The sequence below is a fragment of the Postia placenta genome, assembly GCF_002117355.1.
Source record: "Postia placenta MAD-698-R-SB12 unplaced genomic scaffold POSPLAscaffold_17, whole genome shotgun sequence".
NCBI lineage: Eukaryota > Fungi > Basidiomycota > Agaricomycetes > Polyporales > Adustoporiaceae > Rhodonia > Rhodonia placenta.
Window position 1 is genome coordinate 840,647 of NW_020169848.1, and position 16,173 is coordinate 856,819.

At 53.3% G+C, this 16,173-nt stretch overlaps 4 protein-coding genes across 4 annotated transcripts; all 4 read left to right on the forward strand.

Annotated features, from left to right (window-relative positions):
- Nucleotides 1–32: 32 nt before the first annotated feature.
- POSPLADRAFT_1155676 (hypothetical protein) lies at nt 33–1,329 on the forward strand (the record flags this gene model as incomplete). Its single annotated transcript, XM_024486968.1, has 5 exons — nt 33–527; nt 578–936; nt 1,027–1,070; nt 1,115–1,190; nt 1,254–1,329. 5 exons carry the CDS (start codon nt 33–35, stop codon nt 1,327–1,329), a joined length of 1,050 nt encoding a protein of 349 aa, XP_024334583.1.
- A 4,329-nt stretch (nt 1,330–5,658) lies between these two features.
- Nucleotides 5,659–10,669, forward strand: POSPLADRAFT_1067805 (hypothetical protein; the record flags this gene model as incomplete). The annotated part of the gene is made up of 15 exons (XM_024482228.1): nt 5,659–5,820; nt 6,159–6,419; nt 6,512–6,858; nt 6,907–7,877; nt 8,452–8,558; nt 8,614–8,618; nt 8,738–8,850; nt 8,911–9,071; nt 9,143–9,545; nt 9,715–9,760; nt 9,851–9,932; nt 10,001–10,093; nt 10,172–10,295; nt 10,350–10,433; nt 10,482–10,669. 15 exons carry the CDS (start codon nt 5,659–5,661, stop codon nt 10,523–10,525), a joined length of 3,003 nt encoding a protein of 1,000 aa, XP_024334584.1. The 3' UTR covers nt 10,526–10,669.
- Nucleotides 10,670–11,877: 1,208 nt separating this feature from the next.
- Nucleotides 11,878–14,718, forward strand: POSPLADRAFT_1067806 (hypothetical protein; the record flags this gene model as incomplete). Its single annotated transcript, XM_024482229.1, has 10 exons — nt 11,878–12,395; nt 12,449–12,718; nt 12,774–12,824; nt 12,882–12,891; nt 12,949–13,003; nt 13,061–13,171; nt 13,232–13,666; nt 13,728–13,919; nt 13,983–14,237; nt 14,309–14,718. The coding sequence occupies 10 exons, from the start codon at nt 11,878–11,880 to the stop codon at nt 14,506–14,508; spliced, it is 2,097 nt and encodes a 698-aa protein (XP_024334585.1). The 3' UTR covers nt 14,509–14,718.
- An 835-nt stretch (nt 14,719–15,553) lies between these two features.
- POSPLADRAFT_1118271 (hypothetical protein) lies at nt 15,554–15,794 on the forward strand (the record flags this gene model as incomplete). Its single annotated transcript, XM_024483492.1, has 2 exons — nt 15,554–15,624; nt 15,689–15,794. Coding segments are annotated over 2 exons (177 nt in total), but the record flags the coding sequence as incomplete, so codon positions are not given.
- Between the last annotated feature and the right edge of the window lie 379 nt (nt 15,795–16,173).

Here is a 16,173-nt window from a genome sequence, read left to right on the forward strand (position 1 = left end):
GGACCTATCGCCTGCGTCTTTTCTGCGGAGCAATGTCATCTGCAACTTCACAATTGAAACCGTGGTCAGAGATAGAACATCTGTCTAATGAGGCTCTCATAGAACTCTTCGAGCAATCGACATCCGAGTTACACCAGTACGATGACTTGGGCACCACTCGCGTGCGTCTTATCGCGAGCGACACCATAATCAAATTTCCTTCACAATCGGAGTCCGAGGCAATCGCCGTCCAGCTAGTCGAAAAACACACCTCGATTCTCGTTCCTGCTGTCCGCAGATTCATCCCCGGATGTTATGAAGGGGAGAATTATCTCGTGATGGAATATATCCCCGGTCGGCTCCTGAAGGACTGTTGGTCCGAGCTCAGTCTGTGGAGGAACCTGGTCATCACCTGGACGTTGAGGCGCTACGTCAGACAGCTTCGCACAGTCCCTTTCTGGCCCTACGGGCAGGATTCACGGCCAGGACCCGTCGGTGCAGAGCCGCAATGTTGCGAGCTTGCTCCTGGGGAAATCTTCACGCTCCAAGTGAGTACGATCACGTCACTATCGGGTGTCATCCTGAGTATGATCACCAGGGAGCTGGTCCTTTTGCGACGTACGCTGAATTTACGGCGTGGTGGGACCATAAGCTGGCAGTATCTCAGCGCGAGGAAAGAGCACCGCTATCGGTGCCCTCATTTGATGATACCATGCCGTTGGTGCTCACTCACTTTGATCTGGCGCGCCGGAATCTCATCCTCGACGACGCCAACCGATTGTGGGTCATAGATTGGGGCTGTTCTGGATTCTATCCGAAGTGGTTTGAGTCCCTGGGTATGATGTTTGACTGGAAGGACGCAGGGCGGTGTGGACACTGGTTAGTACGATTCGTCGCAGGTTACTACCAGAAACAGCGCGAGTTCATTGGGCATGTCTCTTGGGCGTTGTCTACGGGGTATTTGATGTAATGGTTTGTTGAGATCGCAATGCTACTGACTGTTTTACCCCATGGCGCAGATTAAGGTCTATGCACGTCCCTTCGAAGAATGTCTCCCGCTGCGCAAATGACCTCTTTGCATGCAATTGGTGGTATGCTGTTGATCTCAATAGCCCTTAGCTCCTCAACCTTGCAGGTATCCAAGCTGAATTCTACGCGCGTCACGTTGACTTCGACCGCTTCACTCTGGCACCTATGCTTTCCGCGCCGAGGTAGGCTGCTTTATTTCCCTGCTCTTTACATATAGAACGATCATTTCTTCGTAATCGTTCCAGGCGACTCTTGAATATTTTCGTAAGTCACTTACAGGATAAGCTAGCGACCATAGACCCAGAGCTTTCTTCCCGATGATGGCTCTGTGGACTCAGAGCACACTCTGTATTGTTTAGGTCTTGTGTGAACTTAGCGTCCACCTACAAATGCAGGCAGAAGTGTGAATCATGACCACCGCGAATTGCTCTGATTTCACTCGCTCCTCTTCTGCGAGTTGTTGTACCCTGCCCGTGGTATCCAGACATATGTCGACATTGGAGATTTGAGTATGATCGCCGCTGATAATCTCCGCTCTTACTCATCCCACTGATTATCATCCGATTATCTACCATTTCTTGTATAAAACGCCCAGGTATTTTGATCTGTACTTCTCACGAGCTTGTCTTCGGGTTTATTGCCGTTATCACTCAACCTGTCAGTCAGGCCAAACACACATAAATCTCGCGCCTCGCGTCGCTCTGAGCATCTCGAACTGAGAACACGGATATCTCTCGAAATACTCACTGTATCGCCTTGATTCTTGCTGCGTTCGACTCTGCTCGTTGCCCCGGAGGGCCTGGTACCAATAATATTGCGATCTGTCCATGCACGACTGTTGTCAGTTCCACCACCACCCTTTGGATGCGGGATCGGTTTCGCCCGCGAACGCAAGCGTGTATTCATGTCGGAGTGACTGCGTTTGGTCGAGATGGATGCTATGGAGGGCACGGTATAGGTTGAGTGCGTCCCCCAGTAAGACTATCTTCATTGTATGCTACTGTCGCCATACTGCTAGCACTCCTCCATGGCATCGGTACAGGTTGCTCGGGATCTATTTTCCAAGATCCCCAAACCATGTAATATATCATATAAAGCCATTAGAGCTATCTTATGGTGTGAACCTGTTCCCCTTATCTGTCATTGGCATTCAGTCGCAAAGAGACTCCCGCGCTGTCTAGGACGGCTTCTACTGCATACGATGGACTAAAAGTTGTGCTGCCCTTTGGTTTTGTCACTTTTCATACTCGCAACCATCCTGCATGCAGTATAAGAGAGGTTACATGAGCTGCTGTGCACAGTATGTCACATCAGCGCTCTACCCAGCCTTGATATCATCTTAGTAGGCCTTAGATCGAGACATACCAGGACGTCTACACGCATTACATCGCCCAAGATGTGAAATCATTGATATGTGTCTATTATGAGTATTACCTATGTAAAATACAAAGCGTAGAGCAACTTGATCGCGAGAAAGAGCTTGGCTCTGATGTAAGGCATACCAACAGCGAGCCAAGCGCAAATGACTGTCTCTCTAGGAGAGCTGGACCTGTGCTGGAGGTCTGGGGGTGCACTAAAATTGCTTTGAAGGTCGGGATTCTATAGATTGCATGCTATTTATGCCTTTCAAGAGTGCGCGCGCCGGGCATTGACTGCGATGCACGGAGCATTGCTTAACAGGTGATAGATGTCTTGTAAAGCTAGAAACACACCAGTAGTAGGCTATTAGATTGACTCACCAGGTGGGCGAAGTACACAAGGCTGCAGGTAGACAACCATAGCTTGCGTGATGCTCGAGCGCAGAGAATAGACCAAGGAAAGACCTATGGGTTAAGGGACACACCAAAAATGATACCGGGCCCTCCCTAGTATCCACTTTGACCCAACGCAGTCACTCCGACATAAGAAGATGCTTGCATTCGTGGGCGAAAACAATCCTACGTCCAGAAGGGGGTGGTGGAGCTGACAACAGCTACGCATGGACAGATCATGACATTATGGATACCAGGCCCTCCAGAACGATGAGCAGAGTCGAACGCAGCAAGAATCAAGGCGATACGATGAGTATTTCGAGAGATATCCGTGTTCTCAGTTCGAGGTGCTCAGAGCGACGCGAGGCGCGAGATTTATGTGTGTTTGGCCCGACTGACAGGTTGAGTGATAACGGCAATAATACAAGCTCAATCCCCGTCGTATACCATCCTCGTCTCTCGGGTGGTCGTGCACTGTTTCAATACTCTGTGCTCTATCGCACTGACTAAACAGTCAGAACAAGCGGCACGCCTGCATTACCTGCGTCGGCTTTGAGCTATAGTAAAATCCGACGTATCTCCGTCTCCGTCCCGCAGCCTATTCACTTATTGCCTTCATCGGGCAGGCAAAATATTTGACACGGAAGTCAACCTCTACCGAGACGAACGCCGCTGCCACAATGGCATTGGTTCCAAAATGACGAGGTCGTGAGCATCGATGCGTTTCTCATTGTTGCGCTGTTGTTCTGTATTCTGCTATGACAAGTTACCAAACAATGCCTGCTGCCTCCCGTGAAGTACGATGGTCTTGCAGGCCTTGTACTCTGTCGTCAGGGATAGGCTAACCTAAAATCAAATGGGCGCCAATAAGCGGCATTGAACAACAAGCTTACAGCAGCTTCGGATTTATCCAGGGGACCTTCCGAGCTAACCGCGATCGGACGCCGCGATCTGGATTTGATCGTGTGTGGCAACCATCTTAGACGTCCCGTGGAGAGTCTTTTGTACGAGATAGCAACCATCTAACGTCTATTTCCTTCCTTATATACACAAACAGTGGGGGAAAGGCAGCTCACATCTTGATCCTGATATCTATCTCTTTCTTTGACAAAGTCAGGGCTTGCGTCGCCTTGAAGGGGCCGTTTGTGCGTTGATTTGTGTCAGAGTACTTTCCGCCGCCGCGGCGCTGCCAAACGGGTCATCGCATGCGCCTACCTATGGCGTACGTCGGCGGAAGAGGAATATCCAGGAGGCTAAAAGATCGCTGATATCAGACACTTGGACTCCCTCCAATGGCAAGTTACAATTGATGTCATTATCACTACTCCCAGACTTATCGGAAATCATTTCAGCCTGGAGCAGTTCCTATCGTGTTGAACGTCAGGTATGATCAAGGTTTTGCCGCATATAACGTTCCTCAATGCTCAGCCTAGCTTCGCTAAGGTGTTATCAGAATAAAGGCGACAGTCTCCTCGAGGCGACGGCTACCAAGTTTATTTTTTGACGGGAACGGGATTTTGGTGCAGCGAATGTTATCGGCGGTACGACCGTTTTGATGTGTCTGACTGCAGAGGTCTCTCCTTACATGCAGTCAGTGGTGCGTGCCCAATCTTACAAGTGCTTGGCTCATGGCGATCAGGCTGAATATATTATCTTTTAGTCATGTCGCATAGATTGGACCACTTTGACTTCGACCTGGCATTGTCTCTATTTCGCGGTGGGGTAGGCTGTATGAATTTCTTATATTCTCTTGCTTACTGAGATTATACTGCCGTGGAATCGCTGCTTGAACGACTGCTCAAAATCCTCGTCCACGGTCTCGCAATAAGGAAGCTGCGGCTGACCGAGAAATTTAAAGCTGACTGCCCCAAAACACGTTTTGCGAGAACGGCCTTACATCAATCGAGCACTCATAGAGGCGTGTGCTTTCATATCCTATGAAGTCTTTTCATTGATTCTCATCCGTTCATCCGTCTAGATTGACCGCTTGGCTATGATCACAGTATTTGAGCCCACCCTGAGACGCAGTTGGCACATGTACCATCTATGTGCCCCGGTGAATGGCTCAATATCTCCATCCCCTTCTGCGCAAAACAGCCGCTATCATAGGTCGGCTTAAGACCTTGAGGACCAGGTGCTATCTTTGTCTCCTGACAGAAGCCCCCCTGCTCTGCATCACACTTACCAAATCAACGGAACATGCGGCACGCCTGCTGTTCAACCTACGTCGGCTCTGATATATAAATGAAATCCGACGTATCGCCGTCCGTGTCCCGAACTCACGGCCTGTCCGAGTTTAATCGTATAATACCAGCGTCGGTCATGTTATCCGATTTCTGCCAGTCGTGCGGCAGGGAGGTCAACTGCAAGCGAAGCGATGAACGCCACTGTCTCACTCAATGATCCCTAATTTGGCTTTCTCCGTTTAATTAACTCTACAAGACATCCTGAAATGTTCTACTTTTCTTTGTACCGACGTATGGAAATATATACACTTATGATGACTTTCCGAAATGGTCCCGGCAACCTGCGTCTCGGATTGGAAGAACTATCTACGCGTCTATCCGGGTTCAGTGAACTGTACCGATCATCAACTGGGTAGCCTGTGTGCCCAACTTATCTGGTTCGCTGAGAAATTGACATTCGCGCGTCCATCCAGGCTCCGAACTCTGATGTTGACATGCACGATGTTTTCACTTTAAGGGGGCACGTTGATGGTGGCGTCGAGGTTCTTCCGGTTTGGTTGCCAGCTCCTTTCTTTCTGCCTCCCATGTCCGTTCCTCAGCTCAGCCCTCAAGTATACGCAGTCTACTGTCGAAAAGCCTTGAAGGCTTACTGATGTGGTCTCCTGTGATGGTACTTTGTTCTCTGAATCTGTCGGATGGATGAGGCATTCACCATGCCGTGCAAGCTGTTCGAGCCTCTCTGGTCTGCGTCGATGTCCTGTCTGTCCTACCATGAGGGATGTCGTCGATGCAGTACATGCTGTAGAAGGCGGGCGAATTCTCAAGGTCGATCTTTCCTTGTTTTTCCTGACGGGGGTGGAAAGGAGCTGAATCTGGTACGTCGTGATACTTTTGGTACCGGAGCTAGAAATCATCCTACACTAACAACCTGTGGTTCATCATGTAGCAGCGCGAGCTCTGCCGATTGATGCTAAAGGTCTTCACATCGCTAAGCTAAGGCATGTGTTTGTGTTATTGTTGTCGACTCGAACACAACAGACTCGGACGCGTCTGTGGCTCGGTTATTGCCGCCTGACGCGAAAATGCCTGCCCTAAACAGGAACGTGGGCGAGCTGTGGCTAGGCTGTGATTTGGCGCCCGTTTATCACCCTCCCATTGTTGCTCCATATTCTACCTCTTTCCCATTTTTTCGCGTTTTCTCTCCTTTTTACAGGACAGTATGCATCGACGGCCGTCTGCTGTCGCTTCCCCGCTCTCTCCTCTTGCTCCCCAGCCTCTAACTCCTCGCCGAGGATACTCTGCCGCGTCTCAAGTTTCGTCTCCGCATACTCCTCCGAATCGCGACTCTCCCTTACCGTTGCTGGCTCCCGCCTCCAACAGGCAGAGCGGCGATAGTTGGAACAGTTCAATTCATGATGGAGCCGACGACGATGTGACTGAATGGACCCAAGAGCAAACGCGTTTGCTGTCAAGGGTGCGTGTCATTCGCGTCTCACGCTACGCATCGTTCTCATCGGTGCTGTTGCCTGCTCCTTCGGTTCTGGTATCCGTGTATTTTCAAAATAGACCCTTGACGCACTGCCTGCGCATCTGCTCACGCCGTTCAATGGCGCCGTGCCACCGTCCAACCTGCTCGACAAGCTCGCTCGACGTGTGGCTGATGCCAAAGGCCCCGGCGGTTGGCCCCATTCCATCCGTGCAACTCGTGCAAAGATAGTAGAGCTAGCGCGTATTCGAGCCAAAGAAGCGGCAACCGATGGCGCAAGTGATACAATCGCCGAAGAAGATAGCAGCGACCCCGATGTCCTGCAAAGCGCAAACCCTGGCCCAAAACGGCCTCTGTACCGGCAGTCTAGTATGGACTTTATGCAAATAGACAAGAACGGCATTATGGAGAATGACAATCTCCGACGGTGAGTTAGTTGTGTGTCCACCGTGGCCCATCCTCACGACTTTTCCAGGCTTTCGCGCCGTCTCCAACGAGCGGAGCGTATCATCCCATCATATCATCCTTACGCTGGTTTTAGCCGTTCCTCATCTCCTATCCACAAGCACGCACTCTCCTCAACCGCTAGCTCATCTACGCTCAACTCGATCAATTCTGATGACAGGGAGGCTCACGGTCGCGAGCGACGATCAATGTCTGATATGTCGAACTCTTCTGAGTCGTTCATTCTCCCGGCGATTGACCCTCGAGTTCAGCGTGTCAAGCGCGCCGAATCCTTCGCCGGGATGCTCTGTCCTCCAGGCCACTTGCTGAAACGCGCTCCTTCCTATGGAGCGTCGTCGAGACGCAGCTCTGGTGCTATGAGCATCAGCGGGAAGGACTCCGATGTCACATCGTCTGATGAAGAAGAGAAGTTGCGGAGTCTGAAAGCCAAGAAAGCCCGCGTGAAGGCGACCAGTCCTTCCCCCGTAGGGTCTTCACCCCCTGTCATCCTCGAGCATCCCAAGAGCAGCAAGAAATCCACTCCTCTGCCGTCAAACAAGGCGTCTAAAACTAGTAACGATGCCTCAGTCAAGCGATCGAACCGCCCCAAAGCCAACCTGCAGCGCAACCCAAGCATTCTTGGTGGTGAACTACCCCGCCTCCAGCCCACCATTGAAACCCCTCTTCCCAGTATCCCTGCCCGCGACACTCCAACCGTCAACACATCTGCGTCTACTGCTGCATCCAGTTCTCCCCATCGCGCTCGTAAGTCTCGCCGCACTCCGAAAATCAGCGACACCCCGGTGGCGACCGGCGGCAACTCCAGCGCATCCAGCGTCCCGAACACCCCGGCCACAAATGATCGCCCTTGCAAGCCGCTGCGGCGTAGCAGGGGCGTCCACTTACCCGATCGCACGGTCGCGCGCAAGATATCGTTTACCAATCTCGCGGAAGCCTCAGCCGAGAACAATGTTAACACCGGTCTTGGTCTCGGCCTTGAAAGTGCTTTCCAACTGCACTAAGCTTGAGCGGCATAGCCCAACGCTTGCCTGCTCGCTCTGTGCGACATCCCACATCCAAGCCACCCTCTACGTGACTCCGACATTGTACATCTACGAGCGTCTCTATCAGCGCCACATCTCTACTCATCTAACCTCAAGGTGTACTATCTGCTGCGCCCACTTCCTGCCTTTTCGCCCTCTCGCTGATTCAGCGCCCACACTCATTTATTGCTCCCTGATTTATTCGAGACGACTAGTGTCGTCTACCACACTCACTTCCATCTGGATTTCTGCGGTACAGCTTTGCTTGCTTGCCGTCCTCGTTCCTTTTGAATTTGTGTATAACATCCCCCCTCGTTCGTTCGTTCGTTCTCTCCATTCACCCGTCGCGCAATGCTTTCAATCACAACCATGTGCAGCGACGGTGTTCGCAGTGCTCCTTCTGCTCACCCCTTTGATGCCATGTCGGCGTGTACAGTATACTGTCGTCTCTTTTTCCCCCCAAAGATGTTTGCCTTCTATTTCGCTTCACCGTTTTGCTTGATTGTGCTTCTATTCTCTCTCCATTTCATTAGGCCGCGCTTCACTTGGCCCTCTTCGTTCGTCGATTCCCCCTTTCCAATGTGCTATTTACATTTCGTCTCATTGTATGCGGATCAACCTCCGCTGCCCCACACTCGCTGTAAGTACTACCTTTTTCGCGCTCACTGTGCTCGTCGGGAGTTGTTGTGCTATAGTTGTTGTATGTTAGTGCGATAGGTGTATGTATTAGCAATGTAAAACCAGTTGGTTTGGTTGCTGTAACCCTGAGCACCACGCGCGAGAATCTAAGTGATATGAATGAAGCCGAGGAGTGTACAGGTGTGTGAGCAGGATGTTCGTGGGTGTAATCACTCGCTGGCTGGTGCTTCAAGTCCCCCGTATCAGCTCGGACCTCACTGAGTTGCTCGGGGTTTATGATATTGGCTATCCTGGTTAGCGGTGTTGTTAACAGCGTACACCTCGCATGATATCGTCTTGTACTTACCTGACAGTATATCGACTACTGCGCTGCAATTGCCTCTGCACGCTGCTGTCTCCGCTCAGCAATCTGTGCACGCTTCTCTGCAAGAAGTACGCCCGCCCGCTCATCCCATCTGTACGCCCAGTATCCTACGAAGCCAAATGTGCCCATGGCAAGGGCGTGACCGCCCAGGTCTGTAGAGCACGTACGAATCAGTCAGTCTTAGACATGTCGAGCGGCGGTCAAATAACACACTGTCGAAGATGTTGCGCTTCATGATAGCAAGCTGGCCAAAGCGCGCGCCGAGGCCAAATAGCGAGAAGCCGACAATACTCGAAAATAGCGACATAGCGGCGAGGATGAGAGCAGACGGCGAGACGATCTTGGAACGGAAACGACACGTTCAGAAACGGGAATACGCGTGGGAAAAGATCCATGAAGTCGATTGTGGTCGACCACCTCGAGCCGCCGGCGCGCACTGCACGCCTTGCCCCCTGCGCTCCTGTGCCGCCTGCTCCCCCATCTACCCTCACATCCACATTGCAACCTGCAGAAAGATGTCTGAGACGAAAGAACCGAGCCCGGAAGTGCTCCAGAAGCTCGCGACCGCCAAGGAGAAGAAGGACGCCGGCGACCAGGCGTTCAAGGCCGGCGAGGTGAAAAACGGTACGGACAGCCCTCTCCTCGCGCGCCGCGCTAGACCCACGCCGCCGCCAGCGCATCGGACGCGGGCATGGTTGGATATTCATACGCTCTTCTCTCCCCGCAGCGCTCAGGTCGTACCACGAGGTGACCGTTCCCTTTCTCCGCTGCGCCCGCACGGCCTGACGCGCAGCGCCACATACACACAAGGCTCTGATGTACCTGAACGGCATCGACAAGTGAGTGCGCGTGAACCTTGTCTCTTGTGGGGGCATGGGGGCGCAAGGTGCTGACGCGCGCGCGCCATGCTTCCGCGATTTCGTTGTCAGGAATGCACTCTCGCCTATGACTGCGATCACCTCAGGCTCGATCGTTGATGGCGCCGCCAATGAACAGAAGAAGAAGACCGAAGTGCGCCACACACCCTGGCCCATATTGATGTGGCGCAGTGTCCTGACGCCGACCGCCTTCATTTGCAGGCGGACGAGATCCTCGAGAAGGTCTATTCCAACATGGCTGCATGCCACCTGAAGCAGAGCAACTGGAAACGCGCGATCGAGACAGCAGACAAGGTCAGGGAATGCGGTAATGACCGGATGCAACCTGGTGCGGCTAGCTGACTGGCGATGTGGCGCGCTGTGCATTTGTAGGCGATCGCGCAGAATGCAGACTGCTACAAGGCACTGTTCCGCAAGGCGAAGGCACTCGGCGAGCTGGGGTTCTTCGAGAAAGCGGAGAAGATCCTTGAGGACCTCCTGAAGAAGGACGAAGCTGGTCGGTCCGGTGTTCACCAAGCTTCGACTAGCGCTGACTTCCCCTGTCATGCAGATGCGCCCACTCTCAATGCCGAGCTCGCCCGCCTACGAGCCGTAGACAAGGAGCGAGAGAAGGCGCACAACCAGAAGTTCAAAGGTATGCGTTCGTAATCCTGTTTCGAGACAAGACTGAATTCCTTCTCAGGGTTCCTGAACCGAGAGAAGAAGACTGCGGAGGCTTCCGCATGACATCTTTCTTTGTGTTCTGTACAATTGTTTTACTAAGGTTTTTTTGCTGATCATTGCTCCAAACCACGTCGATTTGTATCATTCCTTGTATCATTCTACGACTGCTTCGTCATCTCTACCACAATATAGTCTAGTTGTAACCATACTTGTTCCAATTGTCCTCCACGGTTTTGAGGGATAGCTCGATCGCCGTGCAGTGCTAGGTGAGCTGACTGTAGTGTTGACCGCTGAGATGGGCCGTGCTATCATCTGCTGAGGTGAGCCTTGCCAAGGCATCTTTCGCGCTCGACACTGACGCACGTCAGTTAATGGAATAGATTAAATGGTCATGATCACCGCGTGGGAAGCCGTTTCAAAGCATTCTTTATGCTGAAAGAGGGTTTGACAACAGCTGCGCCTGATATCAGGAACAAGCATCATACGAGTATCCACACAGTGACAGACTGTCAACGGCATTGTTATCTGGCTCTGCACGCATCTTCTGCACTCTATTCGGCCGGTTGGTTGCTGATTACCTCCTGAGCTCAAACAGGCTATGCAATGTGGCAGTGGCCAAGGAGGTCTCAGCGCGTCTGCGAGTTACGGCGCCACCGAGAATGGAACGACTGCGGATCTACAGGACGCTATCTCCATTGCGCAACGTCTGTGGTGGCCGCCGCCGAACTGAACACCGAGCCAGCAACGCGCTCGTGATGTCGGAATGTGAGCAGTTTACTTGCTGTGGCAACCGCAACTGAGCTCACTCACTGGGTTTTCACATTTGAACACGAACAAGGGTTGCCAGCCAACCCTTGGTCCGGGGATCGCAGTGGACTCGCAGGCTGTCTGAAAGAAGGTGGCTACATGAAATGGAATTAATATTGAGTTTGCGCGCAGCCGAATTCACAATTGAAACTGGGCCAATGGACGCCTTGGAAGCCGCTGCCGGAACCGGCACGGGGCACGAGATAAGGCATCTCGGCATGTGCCTGACCGATCGGGGCGGACATGCAGCGCGGACCCGCCAAGAGATCGAGATCGTGGAGTGCCAGATCGGCCTGTACGTCGTTGCAGCCCGCCGCAGGCAAAACTCCTGGGGCTCTCCACAACCACCACCACTGCCCGCCCAACGTTCCCAACTGCCATCTTCCGCACATATTCTGCAGCGCACCGTCGCTCCTCTGGCGAGGCATCATCTCAGCAGCTCGCGAACAACCTCAGCCGCATCCTTGGACGCCTTCTTGCTCGTTTCGGCGTCACACGACTGCGCGGTTCCGCAGTAAACACCTTCGGCAGGCGCGGCAGCCTCAGCTCGTTCATATTATTCCTTCAGGCAGTTCAACTCGTTCTCCTCCACCCATGTCCTGAACGCCATGCGAACTGGCTACTCCGATTATATCCCGCTATCCCAGCTCCCTGCAGGCCCGTCAAAGCCCGTGGAGACTGCCCACTCGTACCTCTTTCCTCGCCGTCGCATCGCTATCTTCGCTCTCTTCACTACTTCTCTCCTTGCTCTCTTTGCATTCCTCAGGAATACCCTCACGGATCTAGATGACGACCTCACGGACCTGGATCTTGAGCTGCTACCCTCGGACGGCAGTCAGTCGTCCCACACCTCATACCTCCCTTTCCAACCCTCCCCCCGACCTACAGATCTCATACGTCCGTCGCTGAAGCCTGTGATCGACCTACCGACGGCTTGTCTCGACCCGTACTTTGCGAGGGGAGAGCTGTGCTATGTTACGAGCGTACCAAAGCTCGATTTCCTGTGGACTTGGGTGAACGGGTCCGACCCCCTCGAAGAGCAAGCCAAGCAGCAAGCCGTCGATCTGTACGAGCCGGATGACCCATGGCGGCCATCGGCGTCCGTGATGGAGGCTCGGCTGTACCGGTGTGTGCTCGTTGTCCTCAATTTCTGCCTTCGTCGATTCGAGCGTCTCACAGAGACCACGATGAACTGCGCCATTCGATGCGTTCGGTCCTTCTCAACTTCCGCAAATATGCAGGGCGATTCTTCCTGCTCACCTCTGACTTTTCTATCCCCGTGACCACCCCAAACCTCACTTTATCCTCCTCTTGGCGGCTTGGCCAGACGCCACAGTGGCTCGACCTTGGCAAGCGGAAACGTTCCGGCTGGCTGGACGGCAGCGTGAACTTGGATTTGTTGCATCATGCGAACATCTTCCGAGACTATGACGGGACAGTATTCAACAGGTGCGTTATCAAGGTTCTTCAGTGTCTTGGCCGGCGTCATAACACCGCACTTCAGCTTAGCCATCGAGTCGCAGCTCGGCCACGTAGACGGCATCGCGGATTATTTGTGAGTGTTTCAGGGGTCTCAAAGAGCTACGAGTCGTATGTCTGACAATTAATCTAGTGTCTACATGGTGAGATTGCGTACAGTATTCGCCGGAAAATGAGTATGCTGAAGTTGTATATTGAAGAATGATGACCTCTATTTCGCAAAGCCGATCATGCCAGCGACATTCTACACCTCAGGTGGGTATCTGGTCGTGTGACCTGATCTTAGATGCTCAATGTGAGAGTGGATACTAGTGTTTGGCATCGTGCTGCACATGGAGCCATGGCTCACGATCCCGCCATCGAGGCCAACGTCGGAAACACCAGGGGAATGGCGTGGCATGGGCGAGTCCAACTACATACTCAGTATGTACATTCGTTTTTGGGCCGTTGTTTCACAGCTCAATTGTGCTCTGCAATTCACAGGCGTTCGGTTCGGCGCGCGACATCGTCCATACGTCATGCACCAAGCCAAGGTCGTCTCCTCCGCAATGCTCGCGGAGCTTGAGACGATCTGGCCCGACACGTTTGCGCGCAGCGCGTCGCACCGCTTCCGCGAGACTGCGGGCCCGGGGGCACCGTCAGACATCAACACGCTTTTCCTGCATGGGCACTTCATCGTCGAGCGAGCGCGTGAAGCAATGTTGTGGAGCTGGACTGTCGCGCGTATTGGCGGCGTGGACGACGCGTGGGGGGAGGAGGAAGCGCGCCGCGCATGGGAGGAACTCGGCGGCACGTGGGGTGAGGAGACGCTCGAGGTGCGCGCGGCGTGGCGCTCGACGCTGCGAAAGCAGCGGGTCGAGACGGCGCTGACGAGGAGCGGGTCGAAGGGCGGGCTGGGTCGGACGGAGTATGTGTTTTGTGAGTCGTCTCTGCTTGTGCTTGTACGCTTGCTGGTCGAGCTTACGGATGGTGTGTGCAGCCTCGCAGGACGGGTACGCGTACGGCTCGCTAGGGTACGGCCAGGACAACTTCCCGTCGTCGACACCGGACGTACCCGAGGAATCTCTACCGACATGTGAGATCCGTTTCAGCCACTGCTTTGCGGGGTACACGCGCGCGAGCGACGTGTTCAGGCGCATCGCATTTGAGGCACATGAGTGCGGTGACTGCGGTGAGCCTCAACCCTCGAGTCCGTGAGTCCCCGGCCGGTTGCTGATGGACGGGTCGGCTGCAGTGATGTCGGCGCTCGTGCGCGCGAGCGGGACACTTGGCATGTCGGCGTTTCTTCCATCAGAGGACCGTGAGCTGCGTTCAGCGGAGTTCGAGGATCCCCCAGTGGAACGTAGTACAAGCGAGATCCCGCATCTTCCACTAGTACAGACATGGGAGGAGGGCGATTTCTCATTACAGGGTGTAATGGGTGCGGCGCACGAGCAGAATGTGCGCATGTGGACGTTACAGCTGATACAGCGGTATCGCTATGTCATTGGTATGTTCCATAGCTGTTTTTGCACGTCCAAGCTCAACTAAACTCTGCGAATTCCTGCTTGATGCGCACAGGCAAAACCGCATCTTCATTCGAGCGTTTAGAAAACCCGGATCAGACGCGCGACACCGTGAGCCGCCTCAGCTCGAACCACGATGTCGTGCTGCTGTGCGTTAACGATGACGTGACGGAGGGCGACGACGAGGTCGCAGACATGTTCCGCGCGTTCCAGGACAAGCAGTGGGGGCGCGCCGCCGCGTGGGAGAAGGATTAGCCTGAGTCCTGCTGTGCCGGGACGCCGCCTACAGTCTTGGCTACACACGCCAGCCGACCGGTACCGTCTTGTGTCCGCATCGCGGTAGTGCGTGCTCGCGCATTTGTATGCGGAGATGCGAACGACGAGCTTGGCGCCATGCCACAGCCGGACGCTCCTTCTGTACTACTGTAGTGTTATATAATACGCGTCAAGTGTACGTGTCGAGCCTATATCCGCACTACCTCTCATATTGAATCGGACAATGAAACACATCTTTCGTTTACAACATATTTACTATCGTTATCCAATTCGATTGTCTTGCTGAATGTCGTCTCGTGGACGTTGGCTGTGGGCTTCCTCTGGGCAGTTCAGGGAGGTCCCGGTGTTTTCTCGCGCCGCGCCACAATATTGTCTGGGCGCGTCGCGTCTATATGGCACGTGCACCGCGTTTCGTCGCGTTTGCTGCGACGCGATCGGCTGTGGCTTCGACTCGTCGCCGTCATCGACCGAATACCGACCCTCGGAAACAAAGTTGCGTTGTGGAAAGAACAGTCCGCTCCATGAGCGCGTCTCCATATTGTCTCTTCCGCTAAAGAGGATGTCTGTGACCCTAGCCATACTGCACTCTTATTATCCCGTTGTCCGCGGATTGAGAGACTACTTATGCGATCTGCTTGAGCCTATAGACGACAGCTGGGACTTCTTGATGCAAGGAGAATGCTCTCTGCAATATCAAGAGTTCCTTAAGAAGTCGTATGTTACACGTCTCTCTGCTCGTACCAACACGAAGCGATCCGCAGCAGTAACACCAATGGTCCCTATCAAAGAGGTTGGTAGCTCTTATGTATTCTCGTCGAGTATCTCAACCTGAAGTCACCCAAGGTGATAGCAAGAGCTCAGCAGAGACTTTTCGCAAAGGCCAAGGGCCGACCGTCGAATGTGATAACCGCTGGCTATAGACCTGTGCGCATGGATGTTATTCGCGGCCTCCTTCATCCACTAAATACCTGATAAGGCAAGGTATAATGACGACGCAGGCTACTTTGCAGGGACACGAACACGTTTGACAAATTACTTCGTCAATACCATCGTCACTGCGTTAGAGTCCCCGGAATGGGAGACGCTCTTCCTGAAGTTTGTGGCGTAATCTACACAACATTTTGCTTCCTAATGCTGATGCGTGGTGTTTGCTGTACAGGATAGGCGAAGATGCCATGTTCCATCTATTCACTGAGACGTCAGTATTCGTGCCGCTGCCTAACGAATGTCTTTGCCAGATGATAGGAGAGCCTATCATACATTTGAAACCTCCTCCGATCGTGAATTTCTCACACGCACTTCAAGAGCACGATTCCATACACCAAGATGTCTGCCCTTCACCCCGCGATGTCAAGCGAAAGACACCAACTCCAGCCACAGATGACAGGCCAAGTAAGCGGTTGAAGACACAACAGATCAGTCCTGCCGAGTCGTTTGCCTCGTCTATCAGCTCTGTCACTGCATCGGCTCCTCAGCGGTAGGTCAGCGGCTACTTCGTACTTGGCCGCTGCTCATTGTCAACCAGGCGCACACCAGCCGATATTATATTTTCCCGTTCCCGCATGTTCTATTCTTGGCCATACTTCGTCCCTCATGCAAATCATGTTGCTATCGGTCTGCCACCCAAACGTACGTGTAACTGGT